At 40.0% G+C, this 16,399-nt stretch overlaps 1 protein-coding gene across 10 annotated transcripts in view; it reads right to left on the reverse strand.

Annotated features, from left to right (window-relative positions):
* FGD4 (FYVE, RhoGEF and PH domain containing 4) overlaps window positions 1-16,399 on the reverse strand; it is a 120,926-nt gene that overhangs the window by 27,643 nt on the left and 76,884 nt on the right. For all 10 annotated transcript variants that reach the window (XM_040561526.1, XM_040561515.1, XM_040561591.1 and 7 more), the window contains 2 exons: window positions 8,650-8,830; window positions 5,590-6,076 (listed from right to left, as the gene is read on the reverse strand). In XM_040561526.1, coding sequence (XP_040417460.1) covers window positions 5,590-6,076; window positions 8,650-8,830 — 668 coding nt within the window. The remainder of the gene's footprint in view (window positions 1-5,589; window positions 6,077-8,649; window positions 8,831-16,399) is intronic.

Raw genomic sequence — 16,399 nt, forward strand, 5'->3', positions numbered from 1 at the left:
GATGCAGTGTATGATTCACTCCTATCACAGCATAGCCCTTACCCCACAGGCTTTGCAATAATATCTCTCACCATATCTGTGTTTCTCAATATGTAAAATATAAGCAAAACTCATTCAATCCACATTGTGCGATATTGATTGTTTGATTTAAATGCTGAGTTTGGTCTAAAGTAAGAGAGTGGGTTTTTCCTTTCCTAAAACCATCTGTGTCATGGCTGGTTCTTGATCTGAAGCTTTGTTCTGTGAGTATTGGGAAAATAAATGTAAATCTCCATGAGAATTTAAGATTTCATTTAATCTCTTGAGTTAGTTTCTAAAATCAAGTTAAACACTAAATTTTGCATGAGCTACTGAATATTACTACCACCTTCTGACTAACTCTATGCAACAGTTTATTATGAAAGTGATCTGTGAGTTTCTTGCATAGTAACCAAGATAAGCAGTGAAGATCCTACTAACCCTAAAAAGGCAATTCTTCAAGAGGATTTACACACATTTATATTGGGTACTAAAGATATACAGCTTTGTTCATGATTTACTGCTGCTGAAGAAGAACATAAAATGTAGAACCAGGATTTTACTTTCTCTGTTACTCAAGAATTGCAACAGTTAAACGTTTCTTGGCAGAAAGTTAACATAGCACAAAAGTTTCACCCTATTTAAATCAATCCTTCACCTTACCTTTAGAAACACATGACCTCCACCAGGTTTTGCATCTGAAACACCAGAGCCCCCAGCATGGCCATTAAAAGGAGCTATCAAGTAAATACTTTAATAAAGATGTGCAATGGATTCTTCTCCATTTATGGCATGCATGCAGTCAATATCCCCATTCCCTACCAAATCTCACAACAAATACAGAAGTATTTGTCTTCTTGCCTGCAGTTAACTCCAGTAGCAGATTTCTCACAAGATGTTATTCAGGAAGCTAGTTGATTGGGATGTTCTTGTACTATTCAGCCTCCACATTTTAGAAAAAACAAATTTTATGACAGAAGGTGCTTCTGCTGCAAGGCAGGAAACTTAACTTTCAATCATCTTTTTCCTTGTGGTATTTGTGGTTTGCGACTTTCAGACTAATACAGTAAATAAGAGAAATAATACATACTGCGGTCTGCTCATTTGGGGAAAAAGTCTCAGATCACTGTCAAATTTAGTTAGTTTCACCTAAACTTTTCCAGAACCTGCAAGAATTTGACTTTAGTCAGACCTACAGTGATGAGGAGGTGGGGTGGAAAATGTAAGAGCACCATTACTTCTAAATAAGCTTTCTCTTCCAGGTCTAAAAACCAGTTTCTGCTTTGGTTTTGTACCATTCCCCAGTTTAATTCACCCTTTCCAGCAGTAGACTAACAGAATCATAGAATATCCCAAGTTGGAAGTGACCCATAAGGATCATCAAGTCCAATTCTTGGCCCCACACAGGACCACCCAAAAAATCAGACCATACGTCTGTTGTCCAAATGCTTCTTTAATCTTTTCCTAACATCCAGCCTGACCTTCCCCTGTCCCAGCCCCATGCCGTTCCCTCGGATCCTGTCGCTGTCCCCAGAGAGCAGAGCTCAGCGCCTGCCCCTCCGCTCCCCTCCTGAGGGAGCTGCAGGCCGCCATGAGGCCTCCCCTCAGCCTGCTCTGCTCTGGGATGAACAAACCAAGGGACCTCAGCTGCTCCTCATACATCTTGCCCTCCAGACCCCTCACCATCTTCGTAGTCCTCCTTTGGACACACACTAATAGTTTTATGTCCTTCTAAACTGTGGTGTCCGGTACTGCAACTAGTACTCAAGGTGAGGCTGCACCAGCTTTCCCTGAATTAGGAAGTATGGCATACAGGAGACAGGATACTTCACATTGCTACCAAAATAAGTATCAGATGCATAATTTAAAATTTGTCTATGACTTGCATGCATCTACTCCTATTTGCTTTCACTCAATTTTACTTACACTCATGCTTGCTTAATTAAAAAGAACAGAAAGGTGTTGTTACTCAGTGAAGTGCAACTTCAACTCAACTGCATCCCAGTTTTAAGATCTTTTACTGACAATAAGGGTGCTTAGTAAAAATCTACAAACTGCCTAAACGCTCTTGTTTCTTTCCAATGCCTACGTGGACACAGTAAGAGCTTAGGGCTCTATCAGACCTCTCTTGTTCCTCAGCACCCTCCCCTCCTATACTCAGATGGCATGGCAGCAGCCACTTCAAACTCAATTTCATTTCAACCTATAGATTGAATTACCCTAATCTAAATTAGTGTTTTATTTTGTAAAGTATGGCCCTCAGATCTATGGTAGATATGCTTCTTAACATCATTAAAGAGGATGTTCTTGTACCACAAGCATACTGGTATCTCAGAAAGTGCTGTTATCATCCAATTCAGTTTTTATAGATCCAGTTCTCCACTGATGCTATCTTAAGAGTTATCCTACATGGGCTTGTTCTGTGGTTGGTTTTGTTTTGTTTTGTTTTCTACCCTTCTAACATCAACAAACAGTACATCTAGTAACAGCCTCGCACTTGGGCTCTTGGTCAATACAGGCCAGATAACTTTTGTTGGTCACCCAGCAGGTCAAAAACACTTTAATGAGATTGCTCCCAATCACATTTTCTCCAACCATTTGCTCAGTTCCTTCCTGGATATGACAACGTAAATGCTTCCCATCTCTGCCTTTTCCTGAAAAATCCTGCCAGCACCTTACTGCACAACTTGGATTCAAGCTTAGCATTGCCCATGGAGCATTCAGCACTTTATTGGCACAAAGAAGGGAAGCAGGCATTACCGATCATAAGACAGAAACATAATGAAAGGTGTGGCATGTTAAGGGCACCCCGAATCACTATCAGATTTACATTTACATGAAAATCATTTTTAATCATTAGTAGCAAAAACAAATTGCCCAAAAAAAAACAACACAAAAACAAACAAAAAAAACCCCAACCCACATACTAGCACCTTCTTGGCATGACCCTGTAATACATGTAAATTTGTGTCCCATCTTTCCTAGATACAGAATTTATCCTCAGCGGGTACACACAGGATCCCTAGTTAACCTAATTTAAGGGCTTGGAGAGATCCTGCTGTTTTGTAAATGAAAACAGCAAAGTAGTTGTGTAAGAAGTTCATAGAGCAGATTCTCCTGGAAGCTATGTTAACACACATGGAAAATGGACAGGTGACTGGTGACAGCCAGCGTGGCTTCACTAAGAGCAAATTGTGCCTGATAAATTTGGTGGCCTTCTTCAACAGGGGTACAGCATTAGGGGTTAATGGAAGAGCTACTGATATCATCCACCTCAAATTGTACAAAGCATTTGATGTTGTCCCATACAACATTCTTGTCTCTAACAGAGAGAGGTATGGATTTGACAAATGGACAACTCAGCGGGTAAGGACTTGTTTGGATGATCACATTCAAAGAGTTGCTGTCAACAGCTCAACGTACAGGTGGAGACCAGCAATAAGTGGTGCCCCTCAGGGGTCTGTATTGGGACTGTATTATTAAATATATCTGTCAGCAACATGGATAGTGGGATTGAGTGTGCCCTCAGAAAGTTTGTGGATGACACCAAGCTGAGTGGTGTAGTTGACACCAAAGAAGGCAGGGATGCTGTCCAGAGGGATCTGGACAGGCTTGAGAGTTCAAGGCCAAGTGCAAGGTCCTCCACTTGGGTCAGGGCACCCCAAACATGAATACAGGCTGGGGGATGGCTGCATTGAGAGCAGCCCTACACAGAAGGACTTGGGGGTAGTAGTGGCTGAACACCTGAATATGAGATGGCAATGTGTGCTTGCAGCCCAGAAAGCCAATTGTTTCCTGGACTGCACTGAAAGAAGTGTGGCCAGTAGGTCAACAGAGGTGATTCACCCCATTTACTCTGCTGATCTGAGACCCCACCTGGAGTACGGTGGGGCCTCCAGCATAGGAAAGACAGGGACCTGTTGGAGTGAGTCCAGAGGAGGGCCATGAGAATGATCTGGAGCACCACTCCTATGAAAACAGGCTGAGAGAGATGGGGTTGTTCAGCCTGGAGGAGAGAGGGCTCCAGAAGAACTTCACAGCAGCCTTTCAGTACTTAAAGGAGGCTTACAGAAGAGAGAGAGGGAGGGATGCTTTATCAGGAATTGTAGTGATAGGACAACAGGTAATGGTTTTAACCTAAAAGAGGGTAGGTTTAGATTAGATGTTAGGAAGAAATTATTTACTATGAGGATGGTGAGGCACTGGAAGAGGTTGCCCAGAGAAGCTGTGGCTGCCCTATCCCTGGAACTGTTCAAGGCCAGGATGGATGGGGCTTTGGGCAACCTGGTCTGGTGGGAGGTGCCCCTGTCCATAGCAGGGGTTCAGAACTAGATAATCTTTAAGGTTCCTTCAAACCCAAATCATTCTATGATTCTTTGAAGACACTGATATGCAGTCCAAAGCTATGTAGTCCTGCATTTCCAGCTCCACAATCTCCCTGAATTTTTGTAGTTGGCTGATACAGGTGTACACATGACAACTGGAGAACAGCTTTAGCAGTGCTCAGCAACACACAATGGGATGTTCATCCAGCCGCTCTCCTCTTTAGTTCTGTGGAGAAGAGCAGGGCTCAGAAGGTGCCAGCCCAGACCCTCTGCAGTGACTCACACAGAGCAAAGATTGACTGAAATTATTGATGATGTTCACTGGCCATGAATGCTTCAGTACAAGAAGGCAAACTGCATAATCAAACATTTAAAAGGGGAAATTTCACAAATTTTCTCAGCAATTAATTTTTCTAAGACAGATTTTCTTCCACCCACTTACTTTCCTTAATAATTTAAAACCTTCCTTATGAGGAAGCTCAAATTCATCATGTTCTATAGTTCTTGCTAACAAAGCATATATTTAGTATTCTCTGAATCTCTTTTCTATCTGGTAACTAGCAGACTGCCACTGCCTTTCCAGCTTTGACAACTACATCTAAGTTAAGGATCCATTTGACAGTTTTTCCTGAAGCCCTGTTTTGCTTCAGTTTAATACACATGAAATTTTATTTTGTATATGCCACTAACTCCTTCCTCACAGTGCTAAACATGTACATATATTTCAGTTTCACTTTTTTTTTTTTTTTTCAAACCCTCAGATACCTAACTTAGGGGAAGGAGGTGGGAAGAAGAGGGAATGTAAGAACAAAATTTTCCTTTCCCCTCCCACCCCCCCCTTTTAACCTCTTTGAACACATTTGAAACGTCGGTATCCTTTTGGTGGCACAGCCTCTGCTCTAGCATTTGTGTCATTTTACAGGTTAACATAAAATTACCAACACCAAGAAAATTTTTCCAAATTACAATTTTTTTGACAGATTGTTTCAGAAGCAATTGCCACTGGACAGTCAAACTTTCAGCTCTCTTTTTGTAGTTTAAGACATTTTGCTGATTATTTTTAAATACTTCTTTTTTTTTTAAACAATGAGGAAACAGTAATAAATTTTCAGTTTTTTAGAGGAAAAATAACTAGAAGATTTTCAGCTTTCTGACCTGCCCTAGGAAGCGTACTTTTATAAACAGAAGTCTAGAGAAAATATACAGAGCAGCAATATTGCAAGAAAGAAACAACTTCTCTCTTTACCTTTGTTTCTATAGGTTGATCTTGCTTGCTGATTTCCTCATTTGGTTCTTCCTCCATGTTAGTATTAATTTCTAGAGTTTCATTGTCAGACGGGAGCAGTGTATCACTGCTTGGAGTCCTGTAGCAGCTGTTAAGTATCTGTCCTTCACAGGAAGTTGTAGTTTCTAATGACTCTCTGGACGTACTTACTCTTTCGCCATTTATTAAGCTGCTGTTGATTGAATTATCTGGAACTGGGGTGGACACAGCAGAGCCATGGTCAGGTATCCTCCTGTCCTCACGTTCCATCTGGTCTTGTGCTGGTACACCATTGGCTGTGTGCGTCTGTGCAACCTGAGTTTTGTTGGTATTACTGTTTCCCTGTTTTTGTAGCAGTTGTTGGGAGGGGAATTTTGGCTGAGGTGATGGTGTTGATCCATATCTTCCTTGAGATTTAGAGATGTTGAGAACAGAGGAATCTTTCTTCAAATCACTAGGACTGAATGGGCTATGACACCAGACAAGCAAAACATAGATGAGAGAAAAGTTAAACATGGCATTATAAAAGAAAAAAATAACTAAACAACTATTAAGGGAAGTAGGACAGTTAGACCATATAAACAGTTCCTCCAAATCGTTTCTTCCTATATTAATATTAGGAAGTTCACACCACCAAGACTTGAATAGCATTTTTCCATTAAAGCACAACATGCATTTCTTAGTGAAAACCTGGAGTCTATATTGATTGACTACATCCTCATCTCTCTATGTATGTTTACTCCTTATTTATAGGACAGTTTATACAAATACTATAAGTATATTATGAACTTCTATACAAGTGGCTTGAAAAATACCTTACACTAGCTTCATTTTCTTCTATCATATAACAAAAGAACTAAATCATTTCTCATTTAGTTGTGCAGAAATTATTCTTTTTTTAAAAAAAAAAAAGCGCTCCCAAAATGCTGAGAAACTTAGCTATAATTCATTGACATTTTTCCATTGCATGCATACAGTAAAGTGGCTTAATTAACTTTCTCCCATGCCTGTATGTTTATGAACTGTACAGACTAATGAAAATATGTTATCATAATCGAGGATCAGTTTGTCATTCACGAACGTGCTACCTAGTCATTTGAAGACCAGTAATTACAAGTGAAGCTGACCTTCATGGAAGACACATTCTCTGAGTTGAGCACGTTTTCAAAACGTGCACTCCTTCCCCAACCACGGCAGGGCATTCCAGAATTAGGCATGCTAATTAGGAAAGTTTCTCATCAGCAGAGATCAGAGATTTGAAGAGAGTTTATCACTGGAGAGGTATTTCATTAGGAATAACGTTAGCCAAAAGCTACTCAACTTCTCCCCAAAACAAAATGCCTGTAAAGTCTACAAAAAAGAAAGTTTTCAGTGTTTTCTTCATAGATTCCTTTATTTGCATAATATTGAAAAAAAATTCTGTACAATCCAGCAGGCATGGCTAGCAAAAACAAACATACAGCTCATTGGCACGAGGGCACATTGAACTGAAGAAGTTCTCTTTCAGGAAAAAAAGAAAAAAAAAAGCTGATAACACTGAAGGCAGTATTTCTAAGGACAGAGAAATTCCAAAAGGCAGCTCAATTCCTTCGGGGGTGCATTTTGATGCCTTTACATCTGCCTTTATTGCAAAAAGTCAGAATTCTATGGAAAGATTTTTATATGCCTCTTATTCTCCACTTCCACACATGCAATGAAAATGTAACTGCTCAGACTTACAGATGAGTTCAAAACCAAACAAAAACAATAAAGCATGCTCTATTGTAAGTATTTTATTCTAGAACTTGATAGTTCACAGCCACTAGGAAGAACAATCAAAGAGGTAAAACTGTTTTTCTAGTGACACTGCGTTGTTAAAAAAGACTTGGATAATTCTCTGAAGGAAGACTGGGAAACAAAATGATAACAGGACTGGAGACCTGAACTAGTCATAAAATTCACAGGACCTCTAGTGCTGCACTAGTTTCTTTTTCCCACCTTTTGGCAGTTGTCGTGACAGCAGCACAATTAAGCTTGTGGCTAATGATGGAAGTTTCTTGCAGACAAAGCTCTCAAATGTTTTCTATTCCACTAAACAAACCTCCTTTTGCATAGCTTAGCTGCTTCTGCATAAAGGATTAAATTTCCCCCATCTTGAGGAGGCATTCTTTCAATGAAAATTTTAATACTCTGGCTCCTTACAACATGATCTGTTGTACATCGTGCATTCAGTCCTCTAGGGGCCACTCCTTCAAAACATCAATATCCTGAGGAAACAGAAGAAAGTAATATCCCAAACTTGTAACACTCCACTGTCACTGGACCGTTTCCTGAACTGTTCCCCTGTCATGGGATTTCTGGAAAGTCACTTCCTTTGTACAGAGTAGATATATTTGGAACTTCTGTTTCAGAGCTTATAACGTTTGTCATATGCATCCAATTAAAAGACACAGAAATAGAACTATTCCATGAATATAGAGCTCACTCTAGTTCTTGTTTTTCAAAGTTCCAAGTGTTTCCTGTGAAATACAGTATAAAAGCTAAGGAACATCAAGATATTCCACTAAAATCACCAAGTACTACAAAGCAGTTTAGTGGATGCATGCCATATCAATACAAGTAACTCATATAGCATGCATCCACTAAAATTGTTTGCTCTCCACATAAATGATCTGAAGAGGTTAAGTCAGTATAAAAGGAAAACCAGAATTTCCAGTTTTCTGTTTGTTTATAAAAGTTTGCTCCAAAGTTTCATTCTTAAATCAGCACTTATTTCAAATCATTGTATTTTTCAGGATGTTTTTAAAAATGTTGAAAGGGGTGTGTGTGTGTGTCTTCTCACTTTAAAGAAAAATTAAGACTAGGGCCTCATGAAGAAGCACAGCCCTGTACAGACCACATATACAATTGGCTCGCACCATTTCAAAGCATGCAGTTTTGCCATCAGCTCCTTTGGCAGGGACAGTTTTGAGCACCACCATACCATCAACATTATTTACACTTTACTTGAATGTTAAGCCACACATGACAGAACTACAAAAGAATTAAAATTATACCACATACCTGCCTCCTTCAAAACGATGGATGAGATCTGACACTTTACTGGACTTTTCCTTTGTGACACTAGGAACAGGGGTAGGTGTATCTTCCTCCATTCTTGGCTTCTGACTTGATAAAGCTTTATGCCTAGGGGTTTGGTATGTAACAGGTGATATCTTCTGCAGATGAATTGGCTTTGGAGGCACTGCAAACAACAGTAACAGTGATCAATCACTCAGGAGTTGTTTCTTTGAATTTCCAGAACACATATAAGATTTTTTGCATAAGAACTTATCACAGTAATTAAGAATAGAGTCTTTTTGATTTACTTAACCTTCAAGCTGTTTTATGAATACAGGAACTTCATACACTTATGTGCTGTGTGGTATCAGACATCTTGTTACATTTTGGCCCGGCCCAGAGTGGTGGCGCATGGACTTAAATCCAGCTGACAAAAATCATGAGTGGCGTTCCCACAGGGTCAGTGTTGGGGCCCATCCTCTTTAATATCTTTATTGATGATTTGGATGAGGGAATTGAGTGCACCTTCAGTAAGTTTGCAGATGACACCAAGTTGGGGGGAAGTGTCAATCTGCCGGAGGGTAGGAATGCCCTGCAGAGGGACCTGGACAGGTTGGATCAATGGGCAGAGGCCAATGGGATGAGGTTCAACATGGCTAAGTGCCGGGTCCTGCTCTTTGGCCACAACAACCCCATGCAATGGCTTGCAAAGGCTTGTGGCAGAGTGGCTCAAAAGCTGGGCAGAAGAAAGGGATCTGGGGGGGAGGGGGAGGTCAACGCTTGCCTGAACATGAGCCAGCAGTGTGCCCAGATGGCCAAGAAGGCCAACAGCATCCTGGCTTGTATCAGGAATAGTGCAGCCAGCAGGACCAGGGAAGTCATTGTCCCTCTGTACTCTGCTCTGGTGAGACCACACCTCGAGTACTGTGATCAGCTTTGGGCCCCTCAGTACAAGAAGGACATTGAGGCTCTGGAACGTGTCCAGAGAAGGGCTACGAAGCTGGTGAAGGGCCTGGAACACAAGTCCTGTGAAAGAGCGGCTGAGGGAACTGGGCTTGTTTGGTCTGGAGAAGAGGAGGCTCAGGGGAGACCTTATTCCTCTCTACAACTCCCTGAAAGGAAGTTGTGGAGAGCTGGGGGTTAGCCTCTTCTTGCAGATAACTACTGATAGGACTAGAGGGAAGGGCCTCAAGTTGTGCCCGGGGAGGTTAAGGTTGGAAATGAGGAGACATTTCTTCTCAGAAAGAGTAGTCAGGCATTGGAACGGGTTGCACAGGGAGGTGGTGGAGTCACCGCCCCTGGGGGTGTTCACCTGGGGGTGTTCAAGGAAAGGTTGGACGTAGTGCTTAGGGACATGGTTCATTGGGTGATAGCAGTGGTTGGGGGATGGTTGGACCAGACGATCTTGGAGGTTTTTTCCAACCTTAATGATTCTATGATCTCTTGGGTGGAAGCCAAACCACACGCTACTTGCCAAGCTAAAAAGCTGCCCCCCCCCCCCCTTTTTTTCCTTCTCCTTTTTGGTGTTCTGCATTAAACACATATGCTGCCTCCACAAATATAGATTTTATCCTGAAAAGGAATTAATCATAGGATCTAGGCATGTTGTGGAACTCAAGAATCTTTTCCCAAGAGAGATTTACACTGCTGCCCCTAACCGTCGATGCTCTCATTCTTTACCTTCTCCCTCATTGCTTCAAACATAATTGTCAGTGGAAAAGATATCCATCTTCAGCTTCAAGCTTCCTCGAGTTAGTGAACCTTTGTCTATACTGCTGAAAATCCGGTTCCCCAAAAATATTTTTCATTTTTCTAATTTTTTCCCGCATCCCTACCATAAGCTCTTATTAGATAGTTAACGATCAGCCAGTGTTTAATATGGCAGTGACTAGAAGACAAGTCACCGCCTGTGGCAGCAGATGCTCCTTTGGCTCGACTGCTATGCTGAAGGCACTGCATGAAGGTGTGCCACAAAGCCTGACCCTCCAGCAGGTACCTGGGACTTGTCAGGGAGCATGCACAAGGGAAAGGAGGTAAGAATGTGCATCAGCAATCACACACAACTTACACAACAGACAAATAAGCACTGCTACAGGGTGCACAATAGATGGATGTGAAAAAGCCATGTTTGTCACGTCCCTGATTCTAGAACAGCTTCCTGATTTACCCTGAAAAAACCATGTGCCATAGGAATTAGCTTAAATCCCACCAACCAACACTTGAAAGTGGTAGTGAATAAATTCTTAGAAATATACTATCACAGAATAAGATAGATTTGAAGGGACACTTGATTTAGGATGACTTTCCACCTCCTACCTTAGATTAAATTTATAGGAGGTTACACTTATCTGTGCATCCGATAACTAAATTGTACTCGAGAGAGATTGCAGTGGTAACTGCAGTCTGAAAAGTACCATGAGGGACACTGTGAAGAAATAAAAGTACCACAAAAAGCTTAAGACTTCAATCATATCAACTACAACTGGAGACAAATGAAATAGAGGAAGAAGAAAGGAAGTCCTTGTAGATCAGTTTATTTAATGTGTACGTGTGTACCTTTGGTTCTCTTAAGCTTTGTTCCTATTTGATAAAACAAGCAAAAAAGGAAGTTCGGGAAAGGATGCAGTGCAGCAAGGACAACTGAAAATACTGTAATTTTCAAATAGTTACAACACAATCCTGAAACAAACAGAATATAAAATTGTGTAAGTGTTTGAGTATATGTGCTAACTGAAGCCTTTCTTGTGGGGCTGTGTACATTTGCTCACCCACTGCTGCAGTGCTGTGGAACAATTTCTCCTACGTTCTGTCTTCCCAGGGAGCTCTGAGAATGCGTGGCAGAATTAGGCCAACGAGCATCACATAACTGTCAAAGCACTGAATAAGTTACTGCGCTGACAAAGGCGATGGGACAGCTGAAAAATGCGAGACAAGTGGGCTGGGAAAAAGCAGGCCACATAATTGAGCGTGGGCATTGCCACTTCCCCAGGGTAGGAGACGAAAGGGAAAGAGGATGTTGGGTGGATTTACTGACCAGCACTAGGCTTTTTTATAGAAAGACTTCTTGCAACTCATTGTGTAGAGCCCACAGTCCTGTGAATTTTCTTACTTAATGGACTCGTACATCAATTCTTTTGTACATCTCATAAGTTAATATCCTCACAAGGATATATTAAAGCTACTAAAGTTGAGGGAATTAGTGTCTACTAATAAAGCAGAAAGAATTAGTTGGAAGCTATTTTTGTAGGGGATCCCTTGGGACAAAAATCAAATTCTAGGACATTCTGTGAAGGGATTGCACATTTTCATAGCTATTATTAAGGGAAAAAAAGGAAAGAAAAATACCAACATAATATTTCAGTAGGGTAAGCTGGAGGAATCTCTGGTCAAACTGGACAGAACCAGTATATCAAAAATTCCTGTGACGTCTTCAGAGGAGAACCACAAACCAAATAGACATACCAAATCCCCAGTGGAAGTTATTTTCTTCTTTATTTCTTATTACCATCCAACAGACAGCATTTCCCATAATCAGTTGCTGCTGTTGCTACTATTACTTTTAGAAATAGAGCAGTGGGGAAAGGACAGTCACAAGATCAATGAAAAGAAAAGCACAGTAGTATAAAAAGCACTGCAAACCTCCCTGTAAGGTCAACCTTATTAACAGGAATTACAGAAAACAAATTCCATTAATTCTTCCCTCAATGTACTTCTAAAGTGTTTTATTTTAATCAGATTATTTTTCAAAGTTCACACAGCAAGGATCTTAAAGAAAAGAAATGAGAAAAGACTGGCCTATTTTAATATACTGCATAATACAGAGCTCTGTCAAATCTATAAATACTCTTATCTCTACACTGTAGAATTTTGAGCTTATTAGGAGATATGAACAGAATATTCTGCCTGAAGAAAAACCCTTAGTATACTCAGGTAGCCGCTACTGCATTGTGCTAGCCAAAATATACAATCAGTGTTTAAATTGTAGTCCCTAGTTGTGCATTCAACTTGGTATATGCATAAGGAGATGAGAGGTAATTTGAGACACCTACAAATGGCTCAATAGCTGCAACAACCTCTGCTGACAAGAAGGCATATTAGCAAAGTCTATCACTTCTCTTAGAAAGCATGTTCATTCACCCTCTATGCACTTAAATTCTGCTGGTTAAAAATGCTGCCACGTTTTAATTCAATGAAAATATGAAAACAGTTCCTGGGGTAAGCAACTACAGTTCTCCCAGCTGAGTCATCTTCATCGTCTTTTTGCGTGCTCCATCACCTTCATGAGGATCAAACGAGCACAGCTGGATAGATACTAAAGACTCACAGTAGCAAGAACAGTACAAAATAACCAGTAACCTAGACTCAGCAGAAGGAGGAAAAATGTCAGCTCCTCTTTGGGATATACATTTCCACATTTTTATATCGTGTCAGAACAAGTATCTTTCAAAAACATATTAAGAAATAAAACCAGTAACACTCAAGTGCGCTTTATTCATTTATCTCCTTTCTGAAGATTATGTTTGGAAATGAGCATTTTGCTTGCTAAAAGAGACATTGCTACAGGTTTCCGTTTCTTAAAGCACCATACAGTTTGGAGAAGTCTAGCTGGCTCTCAGGTTCACCTTTAATTGTGGAAGTTTCCTTTGCCAGAAAAATACAGTATACACTGCACACCTTTAAGAGGCTTTTCAGCTTTTCTGGGCCCAGGCCACCAAATAGCTTCAAAACCATGGACTAATTTATAATTAGCAGAGAAAGGAGAGCAGGACTGACGTGACACAGTAAATGGACTTCAGCTGACCAAGTTTTGAATGTTTGTGTCCATACTGTTTCATAGTAGCACACACCAGGCCATCTTCTGGAGCAGCACATCATCTCCAACCCTAACAAAGATGCCTCTTTGGAATCAGCAGGAGATTCACAAGTACTCCTAAGTGCTCATTAGAAAAATCTAAATGAGAAACTGATGCGCAGCCCTCAACTGACAAGATCCTTCATTGCTTTGAGGAAGCGTTGACACTTAACAGATTTTCCTTCCTACAATAATACTGGCTGCTAGAGACAACAGTTTTAGTGTCCAATACTTCATAATTGGGCATCATATAAAGCTCATAAAAGAGGTTCAAAAAGCATGGAATAGAAGAACCTAGAAAAAAACCACATCAATTCATTCATGTGACTTCACATGCAGTCTGCTATCACTAGGTCCAGATCGCTGCCCAAGTATTTGTAGGTAAGCACAAATGTCAAGTTTTCTAACAATTTGCTTCATTTCTTGCACATCACATTTGCCCCAGAACTCATTAGCGTATTTTGCTATTTCCAGTGACTACCTCCAGTCTGGATTCACCCCTTTATCAGAGAATGCACCACGCTGATGCAAAGACAAAGCACCGCATTTCACAGCTGGTACACACTGTGACTGCTTTTCTCTGCAGTTGAGGCTTCCTCGCTTAACACCCTAACTGGCCTTCAGTCACCTTCTGCTTTCATTCCAAATTTGCAGACTTTTGTGAATCAACTTCTACTTAGCACAGAACTCTGACATACGAACTGCTAAATTGTTGATGGAAGGAATTAATGGGGAACAAAAATTGCCTTTTTTTTTTTTTTTTTTTTATTTCCTACTATCAATGTATCAGACAGCTACTTTGTTTTCTCCTTGAAATGCCAGGAAAAAAATAATTTGAAAGAATTTTATATTGGATTCTGTGCAGAAAAAGCGTTCACTTGCTCTAACTGCCCTAAGAAAGCTGTTTCCAAAAATTTAAACTACTGCTCAGTGACCAAGTACAAAGCAAAGCAGGTTCAGAGTCCATGGTTCATTTATTTCAAGCACAAGATTTTGGACATTCTGCCTCTATATGAAAGTTAAGTTTATTAAAAATACCCATACCCCACTTATAATCCAACTTCAAAGTGTTCTTTCTCTCTCTCATTTTAATTGTATACATTTTTGTAGGTTAGATGAAGGTCATTTCACAGTTAATTCATCAGCAACCAAACACATTGGCATTTCGATTCAGGTCTGTGATCTTACTTCCTTTCATTACAAAAGGACATTTAGTATTTGCAAGACTAGAACAACAATTTGGAGAAACACTTCCTGCTACTATAAAACCAAAATGACTCCATACCTGTACGTTAATAGCTGCTAAAAAAAAAAAAAAAAAAACAAAGAAAAACTCAGTAACATTTAAACCAATAAACTAGATCAATTTAGTTTGCTTAAACAATTTGGTCTCTATTTTGTTTTGCTTCAATTGAATTTAAAAAAGCCAAAACAAAATACTCTGCAATTTTGATATGCAGCACACATTTAATAGGAACAGAGAAAGACATAGGCCCATGGATAGAGCATCCACAAAATACTATTTATGACAGTATTATTGTATAGAATCTCCACAGCTGCATTTCTTAGACTACAACGTTACTCCTGGCTATGCCACTTTTTGGAGCAAGCAATTTTGGCATAAACAAAGAAGTCATGGCTACAAAAGAGCAACAACAGCTGTGTAGTGACTTGAATGAATGAGGTTCAATAATATCCAATGCCTAATTTATCTAACAGCTGAAATTTATACTAAGTGGGCTGTCTTTGTTTTTGAAAAGTTTAAATCTTTTTATTCATTGCCCATTTCTCTTCTAAAATATTTTTCTTGGGAAGAACATGTGGTCTCTTGCTAACTTAGCTTTGGAGAATGCTTTTCAGAGCCCTAGGAACTGGTGCAGAGAGACCACTCTGATAAGCAATGTTTACATATGACTGCCAGTATTGTTCACTAAACTAAAAATGTTTTATCAAAGGTTAAATAATAACAAACAACATTAAAAAAATATTTTGCTCTCATTCACCCTAAATAAACAAAGCTTTTCAAAAATTTCTTCCCCTCCTTAACTCTAAGATAAATTCAGGACTACTGCAAAATTCTTCAAGATGCATTTTCCCATGGACCGATACACAGATTTTTAAATCCACAACATGATGAGTCTACATGATTCTATTTTCTATTCATGGTTTAGATGTGATCTAGTTTTCTGTAAGTGACTCTAGCTTCTCTCGTATCAGCACTGTGTCTTAGAATCCAATTCACTGAGCAAGATCGTGATATCAGTCTTCAAAATTCACTTTTTTCCTTTCGAGATGAAGTTCCTACTGTACATCGCTACTAAAAGACATCAGTTCAGATTCTCTTTGAATTCGAGATTTCCAGAAAATAGGGACTCACAGGGACTCTGTTATGATGAACCTCAGCAGAATCATTAACATTACTGAGAAGACCACATAAAAAATGGTTAGAGGTTTAGATTTGTAATTTCAACATGTAGGTTTATCTTCTAAAATTGAAAACGCTATTTATGGACAGGAAGAAGAGCAATCTACTACTCTGCAGGACATACTGTACAGCTTTTACTGTCCAAGCACCAAGTTCCAATCTCTTTCCACATAATCCTACCTGTACTGAGCTCAGCTGGAATCTCAAAGGTCCTGAATTTCCTCCCTGCTGTGAAGTCAGCTTGCCAAACACTCCATCTCATTCAAAAATAGTGTCACAACCTTCCAGCTCAAAAATGGTAATCCGTATGAAAAACAAGCCCTGACATCAGCTTAATATTAACAAGGGACTTACACATGTTTTCTCATCTCTAACTACTAGCCACGTCTTGGGCACCGAAAGACTTTCACACTTGCTGCCTGGCAGTAAGTGCACAGCAAATTGCTAGATAATTGAGATGCAAGCACCACCTACCA

Source organism: Cygnus olor, chromosome 1, assembly GCF_009769625.2.
Source record: "Cygnus olor isolate bCygOlo1 chromosome 1, bCygOlo1.pri.v2, whole genome shotgun sequence".
In the NCBI taxonomy this organism is placed as follows: Eukaryota; Metazoa; Chordata; class Aves; order Anseriformes; family Anatidae; genus Cygnus; species Cygnus olor.